This window comes from Salmo salar, chromosome ssa02 (assembly GCF_905237065.1).
Source record: "Salmo salar chromosome ssa02, Ssal_v3.1, whole genome shotgun sequence".
Classification (NCBI taxonomy): Eukaryota; Metazoa; Chordata; class Actinopteri; order Salmoniformes; family Salmonidae; genus Salmo; species Salmo salar.
In genome coordinates, this window is record NC_059443.1 from 83,160,029 (window position 1) to 83,178,880 (window position 18,852).

The window sequence follows — 18,852 nt, forward strand, 5'->3', positions numbered from 1 at the left end:
TGTGAAGGATTCCCCAGTAGCTTGTGAAGGATTCCCCAGTAGCTTGTGGAGGATTCCCCAGTAGCTTGTGGAGGATTCCCCAGTAGCTTGTGGATGATTCCTCAGTAGCTTGTGAAGGATTCCCCGGTAGCTTGTGGAAGATTCCCCAGTAGCTTGTGAAGGATTCCCCGGTAGCTTGTGGATGATTCCTCAGTAGCTTGTGGAGGATTCCCCAGTAGCTTGTGGAGGATTCCCCAGTAGCTTCTCTTCTCTCCCTCTCTATTTCTCTCTCCTCTCTTTTCTTCTCTCACTCTCTCTATTGTCGAGAACTTTTCTGTAATTCAATATGATTTTTGTTTGTCTATCTTGTGTCTTTGTCTACATGTTTACAACAAGCAATGAGAAGATATCAGAACAGAAACGTTGGGGAATAATAACAATGTACGGGGTACATTTGTATTGTAGTGAAGCCGTCTCTATAGTAATGCAAGGTCTCTTTCATAATCATGTGAAACGTCAATTACTGTGGAAATGCTGGGATGTGTTTTTCTATGAAAATGAAGTTTAATGTAACTATGATGTTGATACGGATTACAATCATCATCCTGAATATTAAGGCTACACTCCATGTTACACACACAGACACTCAACCCTGCAAACTGGCTGGGTTATTCTTTATTTAGACATCACACATTATAGTCTTACTCTAATCCAGACATCGTACACACTCTCACTAAATCACATCCAGTATCATACACATCAACCTACACAAATCTACTACACACATAATATCTTGACTCAATTTTCTAACATCTGTGGCACAGGCAAACAAAACCAAACAAATGTTGCTCGAACCTGTTTCTTGACTTCTAAACATCAGACATTTGAAATCTCTATTTTTGACCATCATAATACCCTTTATGGCAGTAACTTTACAAGCACTAATTATGGTCCATTTAGACTGAGTATAGTATATAGTTACAGTAAGGGCTACAATAAGTATAGCCAGTTATAACTGTAACGGCTTAAGAGATTATAGGAAAAGATCAGTCTTTACATGGCTGAAAGAAAAGGAATATAACATATACTATTTACAGGAAACTCAATCTACATCCTGAGATGAAGTTGCGTGGCAAAAGAAACGGGGTGGTGAAAAAATGTTCTGTCATGGACAAAGGAACTCAAAAGGTGTGATGATATTAATTATCAAAAATGTCGATCCGAATGTGTAAACAGTCAAGAATGATTCGCAAGGAAGGTGGCTCCTTTTGAATATGAAAGTGGATGAAAAAAAGAGATTTGGCTCATTAATCTATATGGTCCAAATCAGGATGATCCATACTTCTTCAAAAATATTTATACCAATTTATTGAACTTACAGGCAACAAACGATCCAATCATTATGGTGGGACACTATAACACAGTGTTAAGTACCTCAATTGACCGTAAAGGAAATCACTCTACAAACTATCATCCCCGTGCCGTTACGAAGATCACAAATATTATGAACTCCTTAGAAATAGTGGATATTTAGAGACTATAAATCCCTGACCTATTGCGATATACATGGAGACTTAAACAAGCTAGTCGTCATAGAGAATGCTGCAGCAATTTCGAATCACACATTAGGAATGTGACAAATATAGCTTTTTACCACCTGAGGAACATTGCCAAGGTGCGGCCATTTCTTTCTTAGGCTGATACAGAGAGATTCATCCATGCTTTTATTACAAGCAGGCTTGACTACTGTAATGCTCTCCTGTCTGATCTACCCAAGAAAGCCATTGGTCAACTGCAAAACATACAGAATGTTGCAGCACGGGTACTGACTAGACCAGTCAATCTTTCGTTTTTTATCCTCTTATGTTTGTTGTGTAGTAAATATTTCAGTTTTTGTTTTCATAGTTTTTTCCTGTGAAGCCCATTGTGTTGCATTCCATTACTGAAATGTATAAAATGTATAAATATAGCTTGGTTTGATTATGTGAATTTAGGTAATGTGATCGGGAAAATATAGTTCCACAATGGGAAGAGGTTCTCTAACTGCGTAAAAAAAATTCCCCACTGGGACCAATTGTGTGGTTTATCCCCTGTGTGTGTAATTGTATGTTTTCTTCTCCTGTGTGTTTCCTTTTATGTAATTTTAGGTCATGCGATCGTGAATATCTCTTTCCACACAGGGCACAATGGTAAAGCTTCTCCCCTGTGTGTGTCCTCTCATGCTCCTTCATGTTATCTAACGACCTAAAGAATTTTCCACAGTGGGAACAGGGGTAAGGCTTCTCTCCAGTGTGTATTTTCTTATGTTTGTTCAGGTTCCCTAAATACAAAAAACACTTTCCACACTGGGAGCAACTATGTGGTTTTTCTCCTGTGTGTGTCAGCTCGTGCGATTTTAGGTCATGTGATCGTAAAAAACTATTTCCACATTGAGAGCAATGGTACGATTTCTCCCTTGTGTGTGTCCTCTGGTGCTTTTTTAGGTCAGATGATGTTGAAAATCTCTTTCCACAATTGGAGCAGTGGTAAGGCTTTTCTCCTGCGTGTGTCCTCTCGTGCGTTTTAAGGTTTGGTGATCTTGAAAATCTCTCTCCACACTGGGAGCAGTGGTAAGGCTTTTCTCCTGTGTGTTTCCTCTCATGCTCTTTTAGGTTCCCTAACTTGGTAAAATCCTTTCCACACAGGGCACAATGGTAAGGTTTCTCCCCTGTGTGTGTCCTTTCATGCGCTTTCAGGTTATCTGAAGACCTAAAATTCTTTCCACAATGGGAACAGGGGTAAGGCTTCTCTCCAGAGTGTATTCTCTTATGTTTGTTCAGGTTCCCTATATGGGAAAAACTCTTTCCACACTGGGAGCATTCGTAAGGCTTTTCTCCTGTGTGTTTCCTCTCATGCTCTTTTAGGTTCCTTAACTTGGTAAAATCCTTCCCACATAGAGTGCAATGGTAAGGTTTCTCCCCTGTGTGTGTCCTTTCATGCGCTTTCAGGTTATCTGAAGACCTAAAATTCTTTCCACAATGGGAACAGGAGTAAGGCTTCTCTCCAGAGTGTATTCTCTTATGTTTGTTCAGGTTCCCTAAATGGGAAAAAAGCTTTCCACACTGGGAACAATTGTGTGGTTTTTCCCCTGTGTGTGTCCTCTCATGTGATTTTAGGTCATGTGCTCGTGAGAATCTATTTCCACACTGGGAGCATTGGAAGGGCTTTTCTCCTGTGTGTTTCCTTTCATGCTCTTTCAGCTTCCATAACCACTTAAAACTCATATTACACTGGAAGCAGTGGTGTCGCATCGCTGGCTTGGGCGTCTCAGTGTCTGGTTCCCCTGAAGGACTCTTTCTGCTGTCAGATTGAGAGTCTGGTCTCTCCCCTGTCAAAGACAAACAAAGTATTTAGTTAAACAGAGAGACCTGAATGAAACCTCCATTATAAAACTGTTTTCCTATGAGGTTTAATCCAGACTAGAGCCCTCATTATGAAACGCAACATTTGGATCCTGAATGCTGATTGGTTGATAGCTGTTAGTTATTCACGTTAATCCCGGGTAATGCCTGTTAACAGTTCCATTTGAATTATTCCTACACATACACTGTCCCACAGCCCTGCCAGGACATTTATAAACTAATCTCCACTGTCTCACAGCCCTGCCAGGCCATTTATAAACTAATCTCCACTGTCCCACAGCCCTGCCAGGCAATTCATCAACTAATGTCCACTACAAAGACTCATTTAGACATTATTACCCCATTCTTACAGACTAGCATTTGGTTTACAACAGAAGGGATTTGTAAAAATCGTGCTATTTGCCTCTCCAACCTCGGCAATTGTTACACATTTTGTATGTAAAAGAAAATATGTATAGAACTTATTTTGGTGACTCATTATTAAACAGCAATGTATGGAACATGTTTATATATTTATGTGTAATCTCTTTAATTACTATAATGACACCTAGTGGCTAATTGTTGGTTTGCTACTAGAATGGTACATAAGGGGTTAACCACTTATGTACCATTCTATCCCCATCTTCACCCCTTATGTACCATTCTATCCCCATCTTCACCCCTTATGTACCATTCTAACCACATCTTAACCACTTATGTACCATTCTAACCACATCTTAACCACTTATGTACCATTCTAGCCCCATTTTAACTTAGCCCGTTATGTACCATTCTTGCCCCATCTTAACTTAACCACCCTAGTCCCTTATGTACCAATCTAGCCCCTTCTTACCATCAATATAAATTGGAACCTGTTTCACTATCAATAACAACTGGGACCTGTTTTACCATCAATATCAACTACAACCTGTTTTACCATCAATATCAATTACAACCTGTTTTACCATCAATATCAACTACAACCTGTTTTACCATCAATATCAATTACAACCTGTTTTACCATCAACATCAATTACAACCTGTTTTACCATCAACATCAATTACAACCTGTTTTACCATCAACATCAATTACAACCTGTTTTACCATCAATATCAATTACAACCTGTTTTACCATCAATATCAATTACAACCTGTTTTACCATCAATATCAACTACAACCTGTTTTACCATCAACTTCAATTACAACCTGTTTTACCATCAATATCAATTACAACCTGTTTTACCATCAACATCAATTACAACCTGTTTTACCATCAATATCAATTACAACCTGTTTTACCATCAATATCAATTACAACCTGTTTTACCATCAATATCAATTACAACCTGTTTTACCATCAACTTCAATTACAACCTGTTTTACCATCAACTTCAATTACAACCTGTTTTACCATCAACATCAATTACAACCTGTTTTACCATCAACATCAATTACAACCTGTTTTACCATCAATATCAATTACAACCTGTTTTACCATCAATATCAATTACAACCTGTTTTACCATCAATATCAACTGGAACCTGTTTTACCATCAATATCAATTACAACCTGTTTTACCATCAATATCAATTACAACCTGTTTTACCATCAATATCAACTGGAACCTGTTTTACCATCAATATCAATTACAACCTGTTTTACCATCAATATCAATTACAACCTGTTTTACCATCAATATCAATTACAACCTGTTTTACCATCAATATCAATTACAACCTGTTTTACCATCAACTTCAATTACAACCTGTTTTACCATCAACTTCAATTACAACCTGTTTTACCATCAACATCAATTACAACCTGTTTTACCATCAACATCAATTACAACCTGTTTTACCATCAATATCAATTACAACCTGTTTTACCATCAATATCAATTACAACCTGTTTTACCATCAATATCAACTGGAACCTGTTTTACCATCAATATCAATTACAACCTGTTTTACCATCAATATCAATTACAACCTGTTTTACCATCAATATCAACTGGGACCGGTCTGTTTACTATCAATATATATATTTTTTTATTTAAAAAAAAATTATTTCACCTTTTTTTTTTTTAAGTCAGTTAAGAACAAATTCTGATTTACAATGACGGCCTAGGAACAGTAGGTTAACTGCCTTGCTCAGGAGCCTTTACCTTGTCAGCTCAGGGACTCGATCAAGCAACTGGAACCGGTCTGTGTTTACCATCATTATCAACTGGAACCGGTCTGTGTTTAGCATCATTATCAACTGGAACCGGTCTGTGTTTACCATCATTATCAACTGGGACCAGTCTGTGTTTACCATCATTATCAACTGGAACCGGTCTGTGTTTAGCATCATTATCAACTGGAACCGGTCTGTGTTTACCATCATTATCAACTGGAACCGGTCTGTGTTTACCATCATTATCAACTGGAACCGGTCTGTGTTTACCATCATTATCAACTGGAACCGGTCTGTGTTTACTATCATTATCAACTGGAACCGGTCTGTGTTTACCATCATTATCAACTGGAACCGGTCTGTGTTTACCATCCTTATAAACTGGGACCAGTCTGTGTTTACAATCATTATCAACTGGAACCGGTCTGTGTTTACAATCATTATCAAATGGGACCGGTCTGTGTTTACCATCATTATCAACTGGAACCGGTCTGTGTTTACCATCATTATCAACTGGAACCGGTCTGTGTTTACAATCATTATCAACTGGAACCGGTCTGTGTTTACCATCATTATCAACTGGAACCGGTCTGTGTTTACCATCATTATCAACTGGAACCGGTCTGTGTTTACAATCATTATCAACTGGAACCGGTCTGTGTTTACCATCATTATCAACTGGAACCGGTCTGTGTTTACCATCATTATCAACTGGGACCAGTCTGTGTTTACAATCATTATCAACTGGAACCGGTCTGTGTTTACCATCATTATCAACTGGAACCGGTCTGTGTTTAGCATCATTATCAACTGGAACCGGTCTGTGTTTACCATCATTATCAACTGGAACCGGTCTGTGTTTAGCATCATTATCAACTGGAACCGGTCTGTGTTTACCATCATTATCAACTGGAACCGGTCTGTGTTTAGCATCATTATCAACTGGAACCGGTCTGTGTTTACCATCATTATCAACTGGAACCGGTCTGTGTTTACCATCACTATCAACTGGAACCGGTTTGTGTTTACCATCACTATCAAATCAAATTGTATTAGTCACATTCGCCGAATACAACAGGTGTAGACCTTACAGTGAAATGCTTACTAAGTAAGCATTTCACTGTAAGGTCTACACCTGTTGTATTCGGCGAATGTGACTAATACAATTTGATTTGATAGTGATGGTAAACACAAACCGGTTCCAGTTGATAGTGATGGTAAACACAGACCGAGCCCCTAACCAACAATGCAGTTTAAAAAAAAAATACGGATAAGAATGAGAAATAAAAGTAACAAGCAATTAAAGAGCTGCAGTAAAATAACAATAGTGAGACTATATACCGTGGGGAACCGGTACAGAGTCAATGTGCCGGGGGGCACCGGTTAGTGGAGGTAATATGTACATGACGGTAGAGTTATTCAAGTGACTATGCATAGATGATAACAAAAGGGTAGGAGCGGTGTAAAAGAGGGGGGGGGGGTGTCTTATGGCTTGGGGGTAGAAGCTGTTTAGAAGCCTCTTGGACCTAGACTTGGAGCTCCGTTCGCCAGCCTGCATAGCAACCATTTCTGTTTAGAATGAACAACCAGTGTGATTGGCTAGAAACTATAGAATGAACAACCAGTATGATTGGCTAGAAACTATAGAATGAACAACCAGTGTGATTGGCTAGAAACTATAGAATGAACAAACAGTGTTTTTGTCTCTTAAACTCAGAAATAGAACTAACAACTGGTTAGAGCCATTTTCATATCAGAAAGAACATTTATTAGTGGATCTTTGGTTGTTGTTATTGAATAGAATGTTGAATAGAATGTATTTAAAGTATATAGAATTAATATATAACTGCTTATTGTGTAGAACATTGAATGGAAACAGAATATCCCTTTATTTGTCATGACTGACTTCAAGCTTTTTATTATTGTCATATAGCAATAACCCCCACCTGTGAGGTCTAAGTCCATAAAATGGACTGCTCTCAACTGCCTCTTTCCACATGTTACCAACTCAACAGATGGGTTTTGGACAGCCTCTTTCCACATGCTACCAACTCAACAGATGTGTCTTGGACAGCCTCTTTCCACATGCTACCAACCCAACAGATGGGTTTTGGACAGCCTCTTTCCACATGCTACCAACCCAACAGATGGGTTTTGGACAGCCTCTTTCCACATGCTACCAACCCAACAGATGGGTTTTGGATAGCCTCTTTCCACATGCTACCAACCCAACAGATGAGTCTTCCAGGGGTTCCTCAGGGGTCGATAGGGGACTAAAACTAGTCCTTGTGCATAGAGTTGTATGTGTTGCTAAGCTTTGAAATCAATGGTTTCTGTAAGATTGAGGCACGGGTGCGTCAAAATACTATTAAGGATTTTAAATAACCTGTGGTAATGATTTTTTTTATACATTTCATCCAGATCAAAATGATCCTTCCTTGTCGCGATTCTGTCCTCTTCATCATTTGAAGTCACACGAGTTGATTTTTTCTTTTATGTGATGTCAAGCAAAGCACTACAGAAGGAGATATCAGATGTTTACAAATGTTAACGTTTTGTTGGCCGCCCCCCTCTCTACTATTAAAGTGTAGAACTTCAGTAGAATGCCCCTTTAAAACCACACATCGGTTCAACAACTGCAGAGTTTGTACACCTGTTTTTAAGATATTACTCACGGTTGTTAATCAGATCTCCTGTCTCCTCTTCTTCTTCTTCTTCCAATGTGACAGTAATCTCCCCCACTTCCTTCATTCCAAAAATGTCTTCCTCTTCTTTCATTGTGACAGTCACCTCCTCTTTCTCTTCCTCCTCTTTTACTGTAACATCCTCCTCTTTCACTCTGAAAGCTTCTTCATCTTCTGTCAATTTCACTTCTTTCTCTTCTTCTTTCACTGTAACAGCCTCACCCTCTGCTTCTTGTTTTACTGTGACATCCTCTTCTTCCTTCTCCTCTTTCACGACAATGTTCAGCCCCAGAGTTTCTTTCTCCATCCAGCAGATCCCCTCTTTGGAAGTGGTGGCGTCGTTTAGTGAGCTCATGGTTGGTATGTTAGCTAGATAACTAGTTAGCATTAGTGACTAGACTAGCACTACTGCTAATATACTCAGCCAGCTAGCTGACTAACAACAACGTAAATATTAAATTGGGTAACTAACTAGTAGATACGACAAGTGTGTTTAAAACACAGTGGCTAATATACACCGAAAGCTTATAAAGAGCTTGAATGTTTTCGGCTATGTTGGCTAAAAGCTACAGAGGTGGATAACTCGCCGTTGTTGTTGAAGAAGCGTCCCGTCCATTAGATTATACGTCACACTGGCAGCATTGCCTGAAACAGGCACATCGCCATCTGCTGGGTGGGAGGGTAACAGTCAAGGGAAATGTTTATTTTATTTTTAGACAAAAAGCAGGTTTTCATTTATTTCATGATATAATATTATTATATTGTTACGTACAAAGAGAAGCATGTGTTGATTAGTGAATATCTTTAATGAGTGAGAATGTAAAACACCCTACCATACTACTGTACATCTGCATTTAGGAAATCAATCAAACAAACAGATAAAGCTAGGTCCAAATGGTATAACAGTACTGAGTAGGTCCAAACTGCTCCTACACGGTGTAACAGTACTGAGTGGGTCCAAACTGCTCCTACACGGTGTAACAGTACTGAGTGGGTCCAAACTGCTCCTACACGGTGTAACAGTACTGAGTAGGTTCAAACTGCTCCTACACGGTGTAGCAGTACTGCGTAGGTCCAAACTGCTCCTACACGGTGTAACAGTACTGAGTAGGTCCAAACTGCTCCTACACGGTGTAACAGTACTGAGTAGGTCCAAGCTGCTCCTACACGGTGTAACAGTACTGAGTAGGTTCAAACTGCTCCTACACGGTGTAGCAGTACTGCGTAGGTCCAAACTGCTCCTACACGGTGTAACAGTACTGAGTAGGTCCAAACTGCTCCTACACGGTGTAACAGTACTGAGTAGGTCCAAACTGCTCCTACACGGTGTAACAGTACTGAGTAGGTCCAAACTGTTCCTACACGGTGTAACAGTACTCAGTAGGTCCAAACTGCTCCTACACGGTGTAACAGTGCTGAGTAGGTCCAAACTGCTCCTACACGGTGTAACAGTACTGAGTAGGTCCAAACTGCTCCTACACGGTGTAACAGTACTGAGTGGGTCCAAACTGCTCCTACACGGTGTAACAGTACTGAGTGGGTCCAAACTGCTCCTACACGGTGTGACAGTACTGAGTGGGTCCAAACTGCTCCTACAAGGTGTAACAGTACTGAGTAGGTACAAACTGCTCCTACACGGTGTAACAGTACTGAGTAGGTTCAAACTGCTCCTACACGGTGTAGCAGTACTGCGTAGGTCCAAACTGCTCCTACACGGTGTAACAGTACTGAGTAGGTCCAAACTGCTCCTACACGGTGTAACAGTACTGAGTAGGTCCAAACTGCTCCTACACGGTGTAACAGTACTGAGTAGGTCCAAACTGTTCCTACACGGTGTAACAGTACTCAGTAGGTTCAAACTGCTCCTACACGGTGTAACAGTGCTGGGTAAGTCCAAACTGCTCCTACACGGTGTAACAGTACTGAGTAGGTCCAAACTGCTCCTACATGGTGTAATACATCATGTAAACTCAGAAAAAAAAGAAACGTCCCTTTTTCAGGACCCTGTCTTTCAAAGATAATTCATAAAAATCCAAATAACTTCACAGATCTTCATTGTAAAGGGTTTAAACACTGTTTCCCATGCTTGTTCAATGAACCATAAACAATTAATGAACATGCACCTGTGGAACGGTCGTTAAGACACTAACAGCTTACAGACGGCAGGCAATTAAGGTCACAGTTATGAAAACTTAGGACACTAAAGAGGCCTTTCTACGGACTCTGAAAACACCAAAAGAAAGATGCCCAGGGTCCCTGCTCATCTGCGTGAACGTGACTTAGGTATGCTGCAAGGAGGAATGAGGACTGCAGATATGGCCAGGGCAATAAATTGCAATGTCCGTACTGTGAGACGCCTAAGACAGCGCTACAGGGAGACAGGACGGACAGCTGATCGTCCTCGGAGTGGCAGACCACGTGTAACAACACCTGCACAGGATCAGTACATCCGAACATCACACCTGCGGGACAGGTATAGGATGGAAACAATAACTGCCTGAGTTACACCAGGAAGGCACAATCCCTCCATCAGTGCTCCGACTGTCCTCAATAGGCTGAGAGAGGCTGGACTGAGGGCTTGTAGACCTGTTGTAAGGCAGGTCCTCACCAGACATCACCAGCAACAACGTCGCCTATGGGTACAAACCCACTGTCGCTGGACCAGACAGGACTGGCAAAAAGTGCTCTTCACTGATGAGTCACGGTTTTGTCTCACCAGGGGTGATGGTCGGATTCGCGTTTATCGTCGAAGGAATGAGTGTTACACAGAGGCCTGTACTCTGGAGCGGGATCAATTTGGAGGTGGAGGGTCTGTCATGGTCTGGGGCGGTTTGTCACAGCGTCATCGGACTGAGCTTGTTGTAATTGCAGGCAATCCCAACGCTGTGTGCTACAGGGAAGACATCCTCCTCCCTCATGTGGTACTCTTCCTGCAGTCTCATCCTGACATGACCCTCCAGCATGACAATGCCACCAGCCATACTGCTCGTTCTGTGCTTGATTTCCCGCAAGACAGTAATGTCAGTGTTCTGCCATGGCAAGTGAAGAGCCCGGATCTCAATCCCATTGAGCATGTCTGGGACCTGTTGGATCGGAGGGTGAGGGCTAGGGCCATTCCCCCTAGAAATGCCCGGGAACTTGCAGGTGCCTTGGTGGAAGAGTGGGGTAACATCTCACAGCAAGAACTGGCAAATCTGGAGCAGTCCATGAGGAGGAGATGCACTGCAGTACTTATTGCAGCTGGTGGCCACACCAGATACTGACTGTTACTTTTGATTTTGACCCCCCCTTTGTTCAGGGACGCATTATTCCATTTCTGTTAGTCACATGTCTGTGGAACTTGTTCAGTTTATGTCTCAGTTGTTGAATCTTGTCATGATCATAGAAACACATTGAATAACAAATTCATAAAATGGCTGAACAAACAGTCCAAAAATAAACCAGAATTCCGTTTGTTTTTGAAACCGGTTCCTGGTTACCTTCAGATGCTAGAGACCGAAGTTGGCACATTGGTGGTATCATCTTCGGTAGCGCAAAACAGGGAACGCCATTGTGTTTGTGAGAGTCTCATACTTCCATAGAGTGGTCATATTAGTTTGTAGGCCTAACCGTTCGCTAAAGATGTTTTCTATGAGAAGACAGATTTTTCTATCTTATACAGATGGATTTTGATGTCAATCAACTCTTAAAAATCAAGAAACGCTGAAGTGATTCCATACTATGAAACTAGTCCAGTGGAGTTTAACCTCTCTCCCTCTCTCTCCCTGTAGTTCTGTACTGAAACAGCTGCAACAACTGACTCGCGACGTTGCTGGATGCAGGCCTAGCTCTGCTACTTCGCCAGCTAATTCATGATTCAGAAATCTGCAAAGTTTGGACAAATTCGTTGTTTTATTGAAAGCGTGTGGCCGACTGAGTTATTTTTTTGTCCAAAGTACTATTGGTTTTGAGTCAGGAAATGTGAACTTTTCCACCTAAAACATTTGCGATTATTTTATATTGTTATTTTATGTAGCCGATTGCTACAGCAGTGGAGATGGGGAACAACTGCGCACTCTTGAGGGGAATCCCTGCTACGTAGAAAACATTACCTCCTTATTCATAGAGAAGTGAAGCCAGCATTACCCTGTGCTCCCGAGTAGCACAGTAGTCTGGGGCACTGCATTTCAGTGCAAGAGGGGTCACTACAGTACCTGGTTTCGAATCCAGGCTGTATCACATCCGGCCGTGATTGGGAGTCCAATAGGGCAGACGCACAATTGGCCCAGCGTCGTCGGGTTTTGCCGGGGTAGGCCTTCATTGTAAATAAGAATTTGTTCTTAAAGGATATATATATATTTTAAATTACACATTAGTTATTCAGAGTAAACAACCTACAAGTACAGTAGATATACAAAAGTATGTGGACGCCCCTTCAAATGAGTGGATATGGATTTTTTCACTTCATCAACCTGAAAGGAGTGGGTCTAGCCCTTTAAATGCCCTTTACAAGTCATTAGTCCTCTCTCAACAAAAGTATGTGGACGCCCCTTCAAATTAGTGGATTCGGCTATTTCAGCCACACCCGTTGCTGACAGTTATATAACCATGCAATCTCCATAGACAAGCAATGACAGTAGAATGGCCTTACTGAAGAGCTCAGTGACTTTCAACGTCATTGGATACCACCTTTCCAACAACTCAGTTCGTAAAATGTCTGCCCTGCTATAGCTGCCCCGGTCAACTGTAAGTGCTGTTATTGTGAAGTGGAAACATCTAGGAGCAACAACAGCTCAGCTGTGAAGTGGTAGGCCACACAAGCTCACAGAACAGGACCGCCAAGCGTGTAAAAATCCTCTGTCCTCGGTTGCAACACTCATTACTGAGTTCCAAACTGCCTCTGGAAGCAACATCAGCACAAGAACTGTTTGTCTGAGAGCTTTGTGAAATGGGTTTCAATGGTCGAGCAGCCGCAGCCAAGCCTAAGTTCACCATGCGCAATGCTAAGCGTCGGCTGGAATGGTGGAAAGCTCGCCGCCATTGGACTCCAGAGCAGTGGAAACGCATTCTCTAGAGTGATGAATCACGCTTCACTATCTGGCAGCACAATGGACAAATCTGGATTTGGCAGATGCCAGAAGAACGCTACCTGCTCGAAGGCATAATGCCAACTGTAAAGTTTGGTGCAGGAGGAATAATGGTCTGGGGCTGTCTTTTATGGTTCGGGCTAGGCCCCTTAGTTCCAGTGAAGGGAAATCTTAACGCTACTGCATACAATGACATTCTCGATGATTTTGTGATTTCAATTTTGTAGCAACAGTTTGGGGAATGCCCTTTCCTGTTTCAGCATGACAATGTCCCTGTGCACAAAGCGAGGTCCATAGAGAAATGGTTTGTCGAGATCGGTGTGGAAAAACTTGACTGACCTGCACAGAGCCCTGCCCTCAACCCCATCGAACACATTTGGGATGAATTGGACCGCCTGCTGTGAAGCCAGGCCTAATCGCCCAACATCAGTGGCCGACCTCAATAAAGCTCTTGTGGCTGAATAGAAGCAAGCCCCCACCCCCCAGCAATGTTCCAACATCTAGTGGAAAGTCTTCCCAGAAGGGTGGAGGTTGTTATAGCAGCATGGGGGGGACCAATTCCATATTAATGCCATTGTTTTTGGAATGAGATGTTGGACAAGCAGGTGTCCACATACAACCTCTATGAGTGGGACCGTTAGGGGGTTTGTTTTCACATTTGCCCAAAACAGATGATTACTGCTGCTTCTACTGCTGTGTGGCAGCATCTCGTTGATCTTTCATTGGTGACGTCACAGCCATGTTGTCAGGCTGTATCTTCCAAACTAGTGAAGTCACAGCCACGTTGTCAGGCTGTATCTTCCAAACTAGTGAAGTCACAGCCACGTTGTCAGGCTGTATCTTCCAAACTAGTGTAGTCACAGCCATGTTGTTATGCTGTATTGTCCAAACTAGTGTAGTCACAGCCATGTTGTTATGCTGTATTGTCCAAACTAGTGAAGTCACAGCCATGTTGTTATGCTGTATTGTCCAAACTAGTGAAGTCACAGCCATGTTGTTATGCTGTATTGTACAAACTAGTGAAGTCACAGCCATGTTGTTATGCTGTATTGTCCAAACTAGTGAAGTCCCATTTTACTTTCAGAACCATACATACTCTTGGTTAAAACAATTGTCAAGCCATTAGTGCCTTAACCCATACACTGAGCTGGTCCTGCTCTGTGTGAATCAGCATTAAACCACCTTAGCCCATACACTGAGCTGGTCCTGCTCTGTGTGAATCAGCATTAAACCACCTTAGCCCATACACTGAGCTGGTCCTGCTCTGTGTGAATCAGCATTAAACCACCTTAGCCCATACACTGAGCTGCTCTGTGTGAATCAGCATTAAACCACCTTAGCCCATCACTGTGCTGTTCCTGCTCCATGTGAATCAGCATTAAACCACCTTAGCCCATCACTGTGCTGTTCCTGCTCTGTGTGAATCAGCGTTAAACACCTTAGCCCATACACTGTGCTGTTCCTGCTCTGTGTGAATCAGCATTAAACCACCTTAGCCCATCACTGTGCTGTTCCTGCTCTGTGTGAATCAGCATTAAACCACCTCAACTGGATCCTACCTGTCTGTCATCTGTGTCCTTACAAGCACCTGGGAGATGAGCACATGAAGGAAACCCTCAACATATATAGTCCAACAGGTCGTCCACTTCAAAAAGAGAAAACATCACATTTGCTTATTTGGAATGACGTAAAGTAGTCAGAGATTGTAACAAACTCTGTTTCACGTTAACATGGCTCACTCGGGATATGTTGTCAGAGTCGGTACAGCCACCCAGTTTCTTAATGCATCGCGCTGACAGAAACAAACATCTCTCTGGTAAGAAGAAGTGTGGGGGTGTATGCCTTATGATTAACGACTCATGGTGAAATCATAACAACATACAGAAACTCAAGTCCTCTTGTTCACCTGATCTAGAATTCCTTACAATTTTATTTATTTATTTATTTCACCTTTATTTAACCAGGTAGGCAAGTTGAGAACAAGTTCTCATTTACAATTGCGACCTGGCCAAGATAAAGCAAAGCAGTTTGACACATACAACAACACAGAGTTACACATGGAGTAAAACAAACATACAGTCAATAATATTGTAGAAAATAAGTCTATATACAAAGTGAGCAAATGAGGTGAGATAAGGGAGGTAAAGGCAAAAAAGGCCATGGTGGCGAGGTAAATACAATATAGCAAGTAAAACACTGGAATGGTAGATTTGCAGTGGAAGAAAGTGCAAAGTAGAAATAGAAATAATGGGGTGCAAAGGAGCAAAATAAATAAATAAATACAGTAGGGGAAGGGGTAGTTGTTTGGGCTAAATTATAGATGGGCTATGTACAGGTGCAGTAATCTGTGAGCTGCTCTGACAGCTGGTGCTTAAAGCTAGTGAGGGAGATAACTCTTTCCAGTTTTAGAGATTTTTGTAGTTCGTTCCAGTCATTGGCAGCATTGACAACAATCAAATGCCGACCGCATTATCTTCCAAGAGAATTCTCTTTGATTATAGTCACAGCCGTGTATATCTCCCCCCTCAAGCAGATACCTCGTCAGCCCTGAAAGAACTTCACTGGACTCTATGTAAACTGGAAACCATACATCCGGAGGCTGCATTTATTGTAGCTGGGGATTTTAACAAAGCTAACCTGAGAACGAGACTTCCTAAATTGTATTAGCATATCAAATTAACGACACGGGCAGCTAGCACTCTGGATCATTGCAACTCTAACTTCCGCGATGCATACAATGCCCTCCCCCGTCCTGCCTTTGGTAAATCTGACCTTGACTCCATTTTGTTGCTGCCAGCCTATAGTCCAAAACAAAAACAGTAAACGTCCGTGCTCAGGTCCGTCCAACGCTGGTCTGATCAATCAGATTCCACACTTCAGGATTGCTTTGATCATGTGGACTGGGATATGTTCTGGATAGCCTCAGACAACAACATTGATGTATACGCTGACTCGGTGAGTGAGTTCATTAGCAAGTGCAACGGAGATGTTGTACCCACTGTGACTATTAAACATTCCCTAACCAGAAACCATTGATTTTTATTTTTTTATTTCACCTTTATTTAACCAGGTAGGCCAGTTGAGAACAAGTTCTCATTTACAACTGCGACCTGGCCAAGATAAAGCAAAGCAGTGTTACACATGGAATAAACAAACATGCAGTCAATAATACAATAGAAAAAGTCTATATACAGTGTGTGCAAATGAGGTAGGATAAATAAGAACAATATAGCAATTAAACACTGGAGTCATAGATGTGCAGAAGATGAATGTGCAAGTAGAGATACTGGGGTGCAAAGGAGCAAAAAATAAATAACAATAAATAACAATATGGGGATGAGGTAGTTGGGTGGACTATTTACAGATGGGCTATGTACAGGTGCAATGATCTGTAAGCTGCTCTGACAGCTGATGTTTAAAGTTAGTGGAGGAGATATGAGTCTCCAGCTTCAGTGATTTTTTCAATTCATCCCAGTCATTGGCAGCAGAGAACTGGAAGGAAAGGCAGCCAAATTAGGAATTGGCTTTGGGAGTGACCAGTGAAATATACCTGCTGGAGCACGTGCTACGGGTGGATGCTGCTATGGTGACCAGTGAGCTGAGATAAGGTGGGGCGTTACCTAGCAAAGACTTATAGATGACCTGGAGCCAGTGGGTTTGGCAACGAAAATGAAGCGAGGGCCAGCCAACGAGAGCATACAGGTCGCAGTGGTGGGTAGTATATGGGGCTTTGGTGACAAAACGGCTGGCACTGTGATAGACTGCATCCAATTTGCAAAGTAGAGTGTTGGAGGCTATTTTGTAAATTACATCACCGAAGTCGAGGATCGGTAGGATAGTCAGTTTTACGAGGGTATGTTTGGCAGCATGAGTGAAGGTTGCTTTGTTGCGAAATAGGAAGCTGATTCTAGATGTAATTTTGGATTGGAGATGCTTAATGTAAGTCTGGAAGGAGAGTTTACAGTCTAACCAGATACCTAGGTATTTGTAGTTGTCCACATATTCTAAATCAGAACCGTCCAGAGTAGTGATGCTGGACAGGTGGGCAGGTGCGGGCAGTGATCGGTTGAAGAGCATGCATTTAGTTTTACTTGCATTTAAGAGTAGTTGGAGACCATGGAAGGAGAGTTGTATGGCATTGAAGATTGTCTGGAGGTTAGTTAACCCAATGTCCAAAGAAGGGCCAGAAGTATACAGAATGGTGTCGTCTGCGTAGAGGTGGATCAGAGAATCACCAGCAGCAAGAGCGACATCATTGATGTATACAGAGAAAAGAGTCAGCCTGAGAATTGAACTCTGTGGCACCCCCATAGAGACTGCCAGAGGTCCGGACAACAGGCCCTCCGATTTGACACACTGAACTCTGTCTGAGAAGTAGTTGGTGAAACAGGCGAGCCAGTCATTTGAGAAAACAAGACTGTTGAGTCTGCCGTTAAGAATGTGGTGATTGACAGAGTCGAAAGCCTTGGCCAGGTCAATAAATACGGCTGCACAGTAATGTATTTTATCGATGGGGGTTATGATATCGTTTAGGACCTTGAGCATGGCTGAGATGCATCCATGACCAGCTCGGAAACCAGATTGCATAGCGGAGAAGGTAAGGTGGGATTCGAAATGGTCGGTGGTCTGTTTGTTAACTTGGCTTTCGAAGACCTTAGAAAGGCAGGGTAGGAAAGATATAGGTTTGTAACAGTTTGGGTCTAGAGTGCCTCCCCCTTTGAAGAGAGGGATGACCCAGCTTCCAATCTTTGTGGATCTCAGACGATACGAAAGAGAGGTTGAACAGGCTAGTAATAGGGGTTACAACAATTGTGTCGGATAATTTCAAAAAGAAAGGGTCCAGATTGTCTAGCCCAGCTGATTTGTAGGGGTCCAGATTTTGCTATCTGGATTTGGGTGAAGGAGAAATGGGGGAGGCTTGGGCAAGTTGCTGCGGGGTGCAGAGCTGTTGACCAGGGTAGGGGTAGCCAGGTGGAAAGCATGGCCAGGCGTAGAAAAATGCTTATTGAAATTCTCAATTATCGTGGATTTATCGGTGGTGACAATGTTTCCTAGCCTCAGTGCAGTGGGCAGCTGGGAGGAGGTGCTCTTATTCTCCATGGACTTTATAGTGTCCCAGAACTTTTTGGAGTTTGTGCTACAGGATTCAAATTTCTGTTTGAAAAAGCTAGCCTTTGATTTCCTAACTGCCTGTGTATATTGGTTCCTAACTTCCCTGAAAAGTTGCTTATCGCGGGGGCTATTCGATGCTAATGCAGAACGCCACAGGATGTTTTTGTGCTGGTCAAGGGCAGTCAGGTCTGGAGTGAACCAAGGGCTATATCATTTTTTGAATGGGGCATGCTTATTTAAGATGGTGAGGAAAGCACGTTTAAAGAATAACCAGGCATCTTCTACTGATGGAATGAGGTCAATATCCTTCCAGGATACCCGGCCAGGTCGATTAGGAAGGCCTGCTCGCTGAAGTGTTTTAGGGAGCGTTTGACAGTGATGAGGGGTGGTTGTTTGACCGCGGACCCATTACGAACGCAGGCAATGGGGCAGTGATCGCTGAGATCCTGGTTG

The 18,852-nt window shown here is 42.3% G+C and overlaps 1 protein-coding gene across 1 annotated transcript; it reads right to left on the reverse strand.

The window, feature by feature from the left end:
- Positions 1 to 521: 521 nt before the first annotated feature.
- LOC106596793 (zinc finger protein 883-like) lies at positions 522 to 8,831 on the reverse strand. The gene is made up of 2 exons (XM_014188058.2): positions 8,213 to 8,831; positions 522 to 3,346 (listed from the first exon to the last, which is right to left on the reverse strand). Exons 1-2 carry the CDS (start codon positions 8,607 to 8,609, stop codon positions 2,019 to 2,021), a joined length of 1,725 nt encoding a protein of 574 aa, XP_014043533.2. The 5' UTR covers positions 8,610 to 8,831; the 3' UTR covers positions 522 to 2,018.
- Positions 8,832 to 18,852: the final 10,021 nt, after the last annotated feature.

Bases quoted from the DNA above. Each gene is read 5' to 3' on its own strand.
- LOC106596793 (XM_014188058.2), bottom strand. From the start codon at position 8,609: ATGCTAACTAGTTATCTAGCTAACATACCAACCATGAGCTCACTAAAC. The intron at 3,347-8,212 runs GTGAGTAATATC...TGTCTTTGACAG, and splicing joins AGGAGATCTGATTAACAACC to GGGAGAGACCAGACTCTCAA.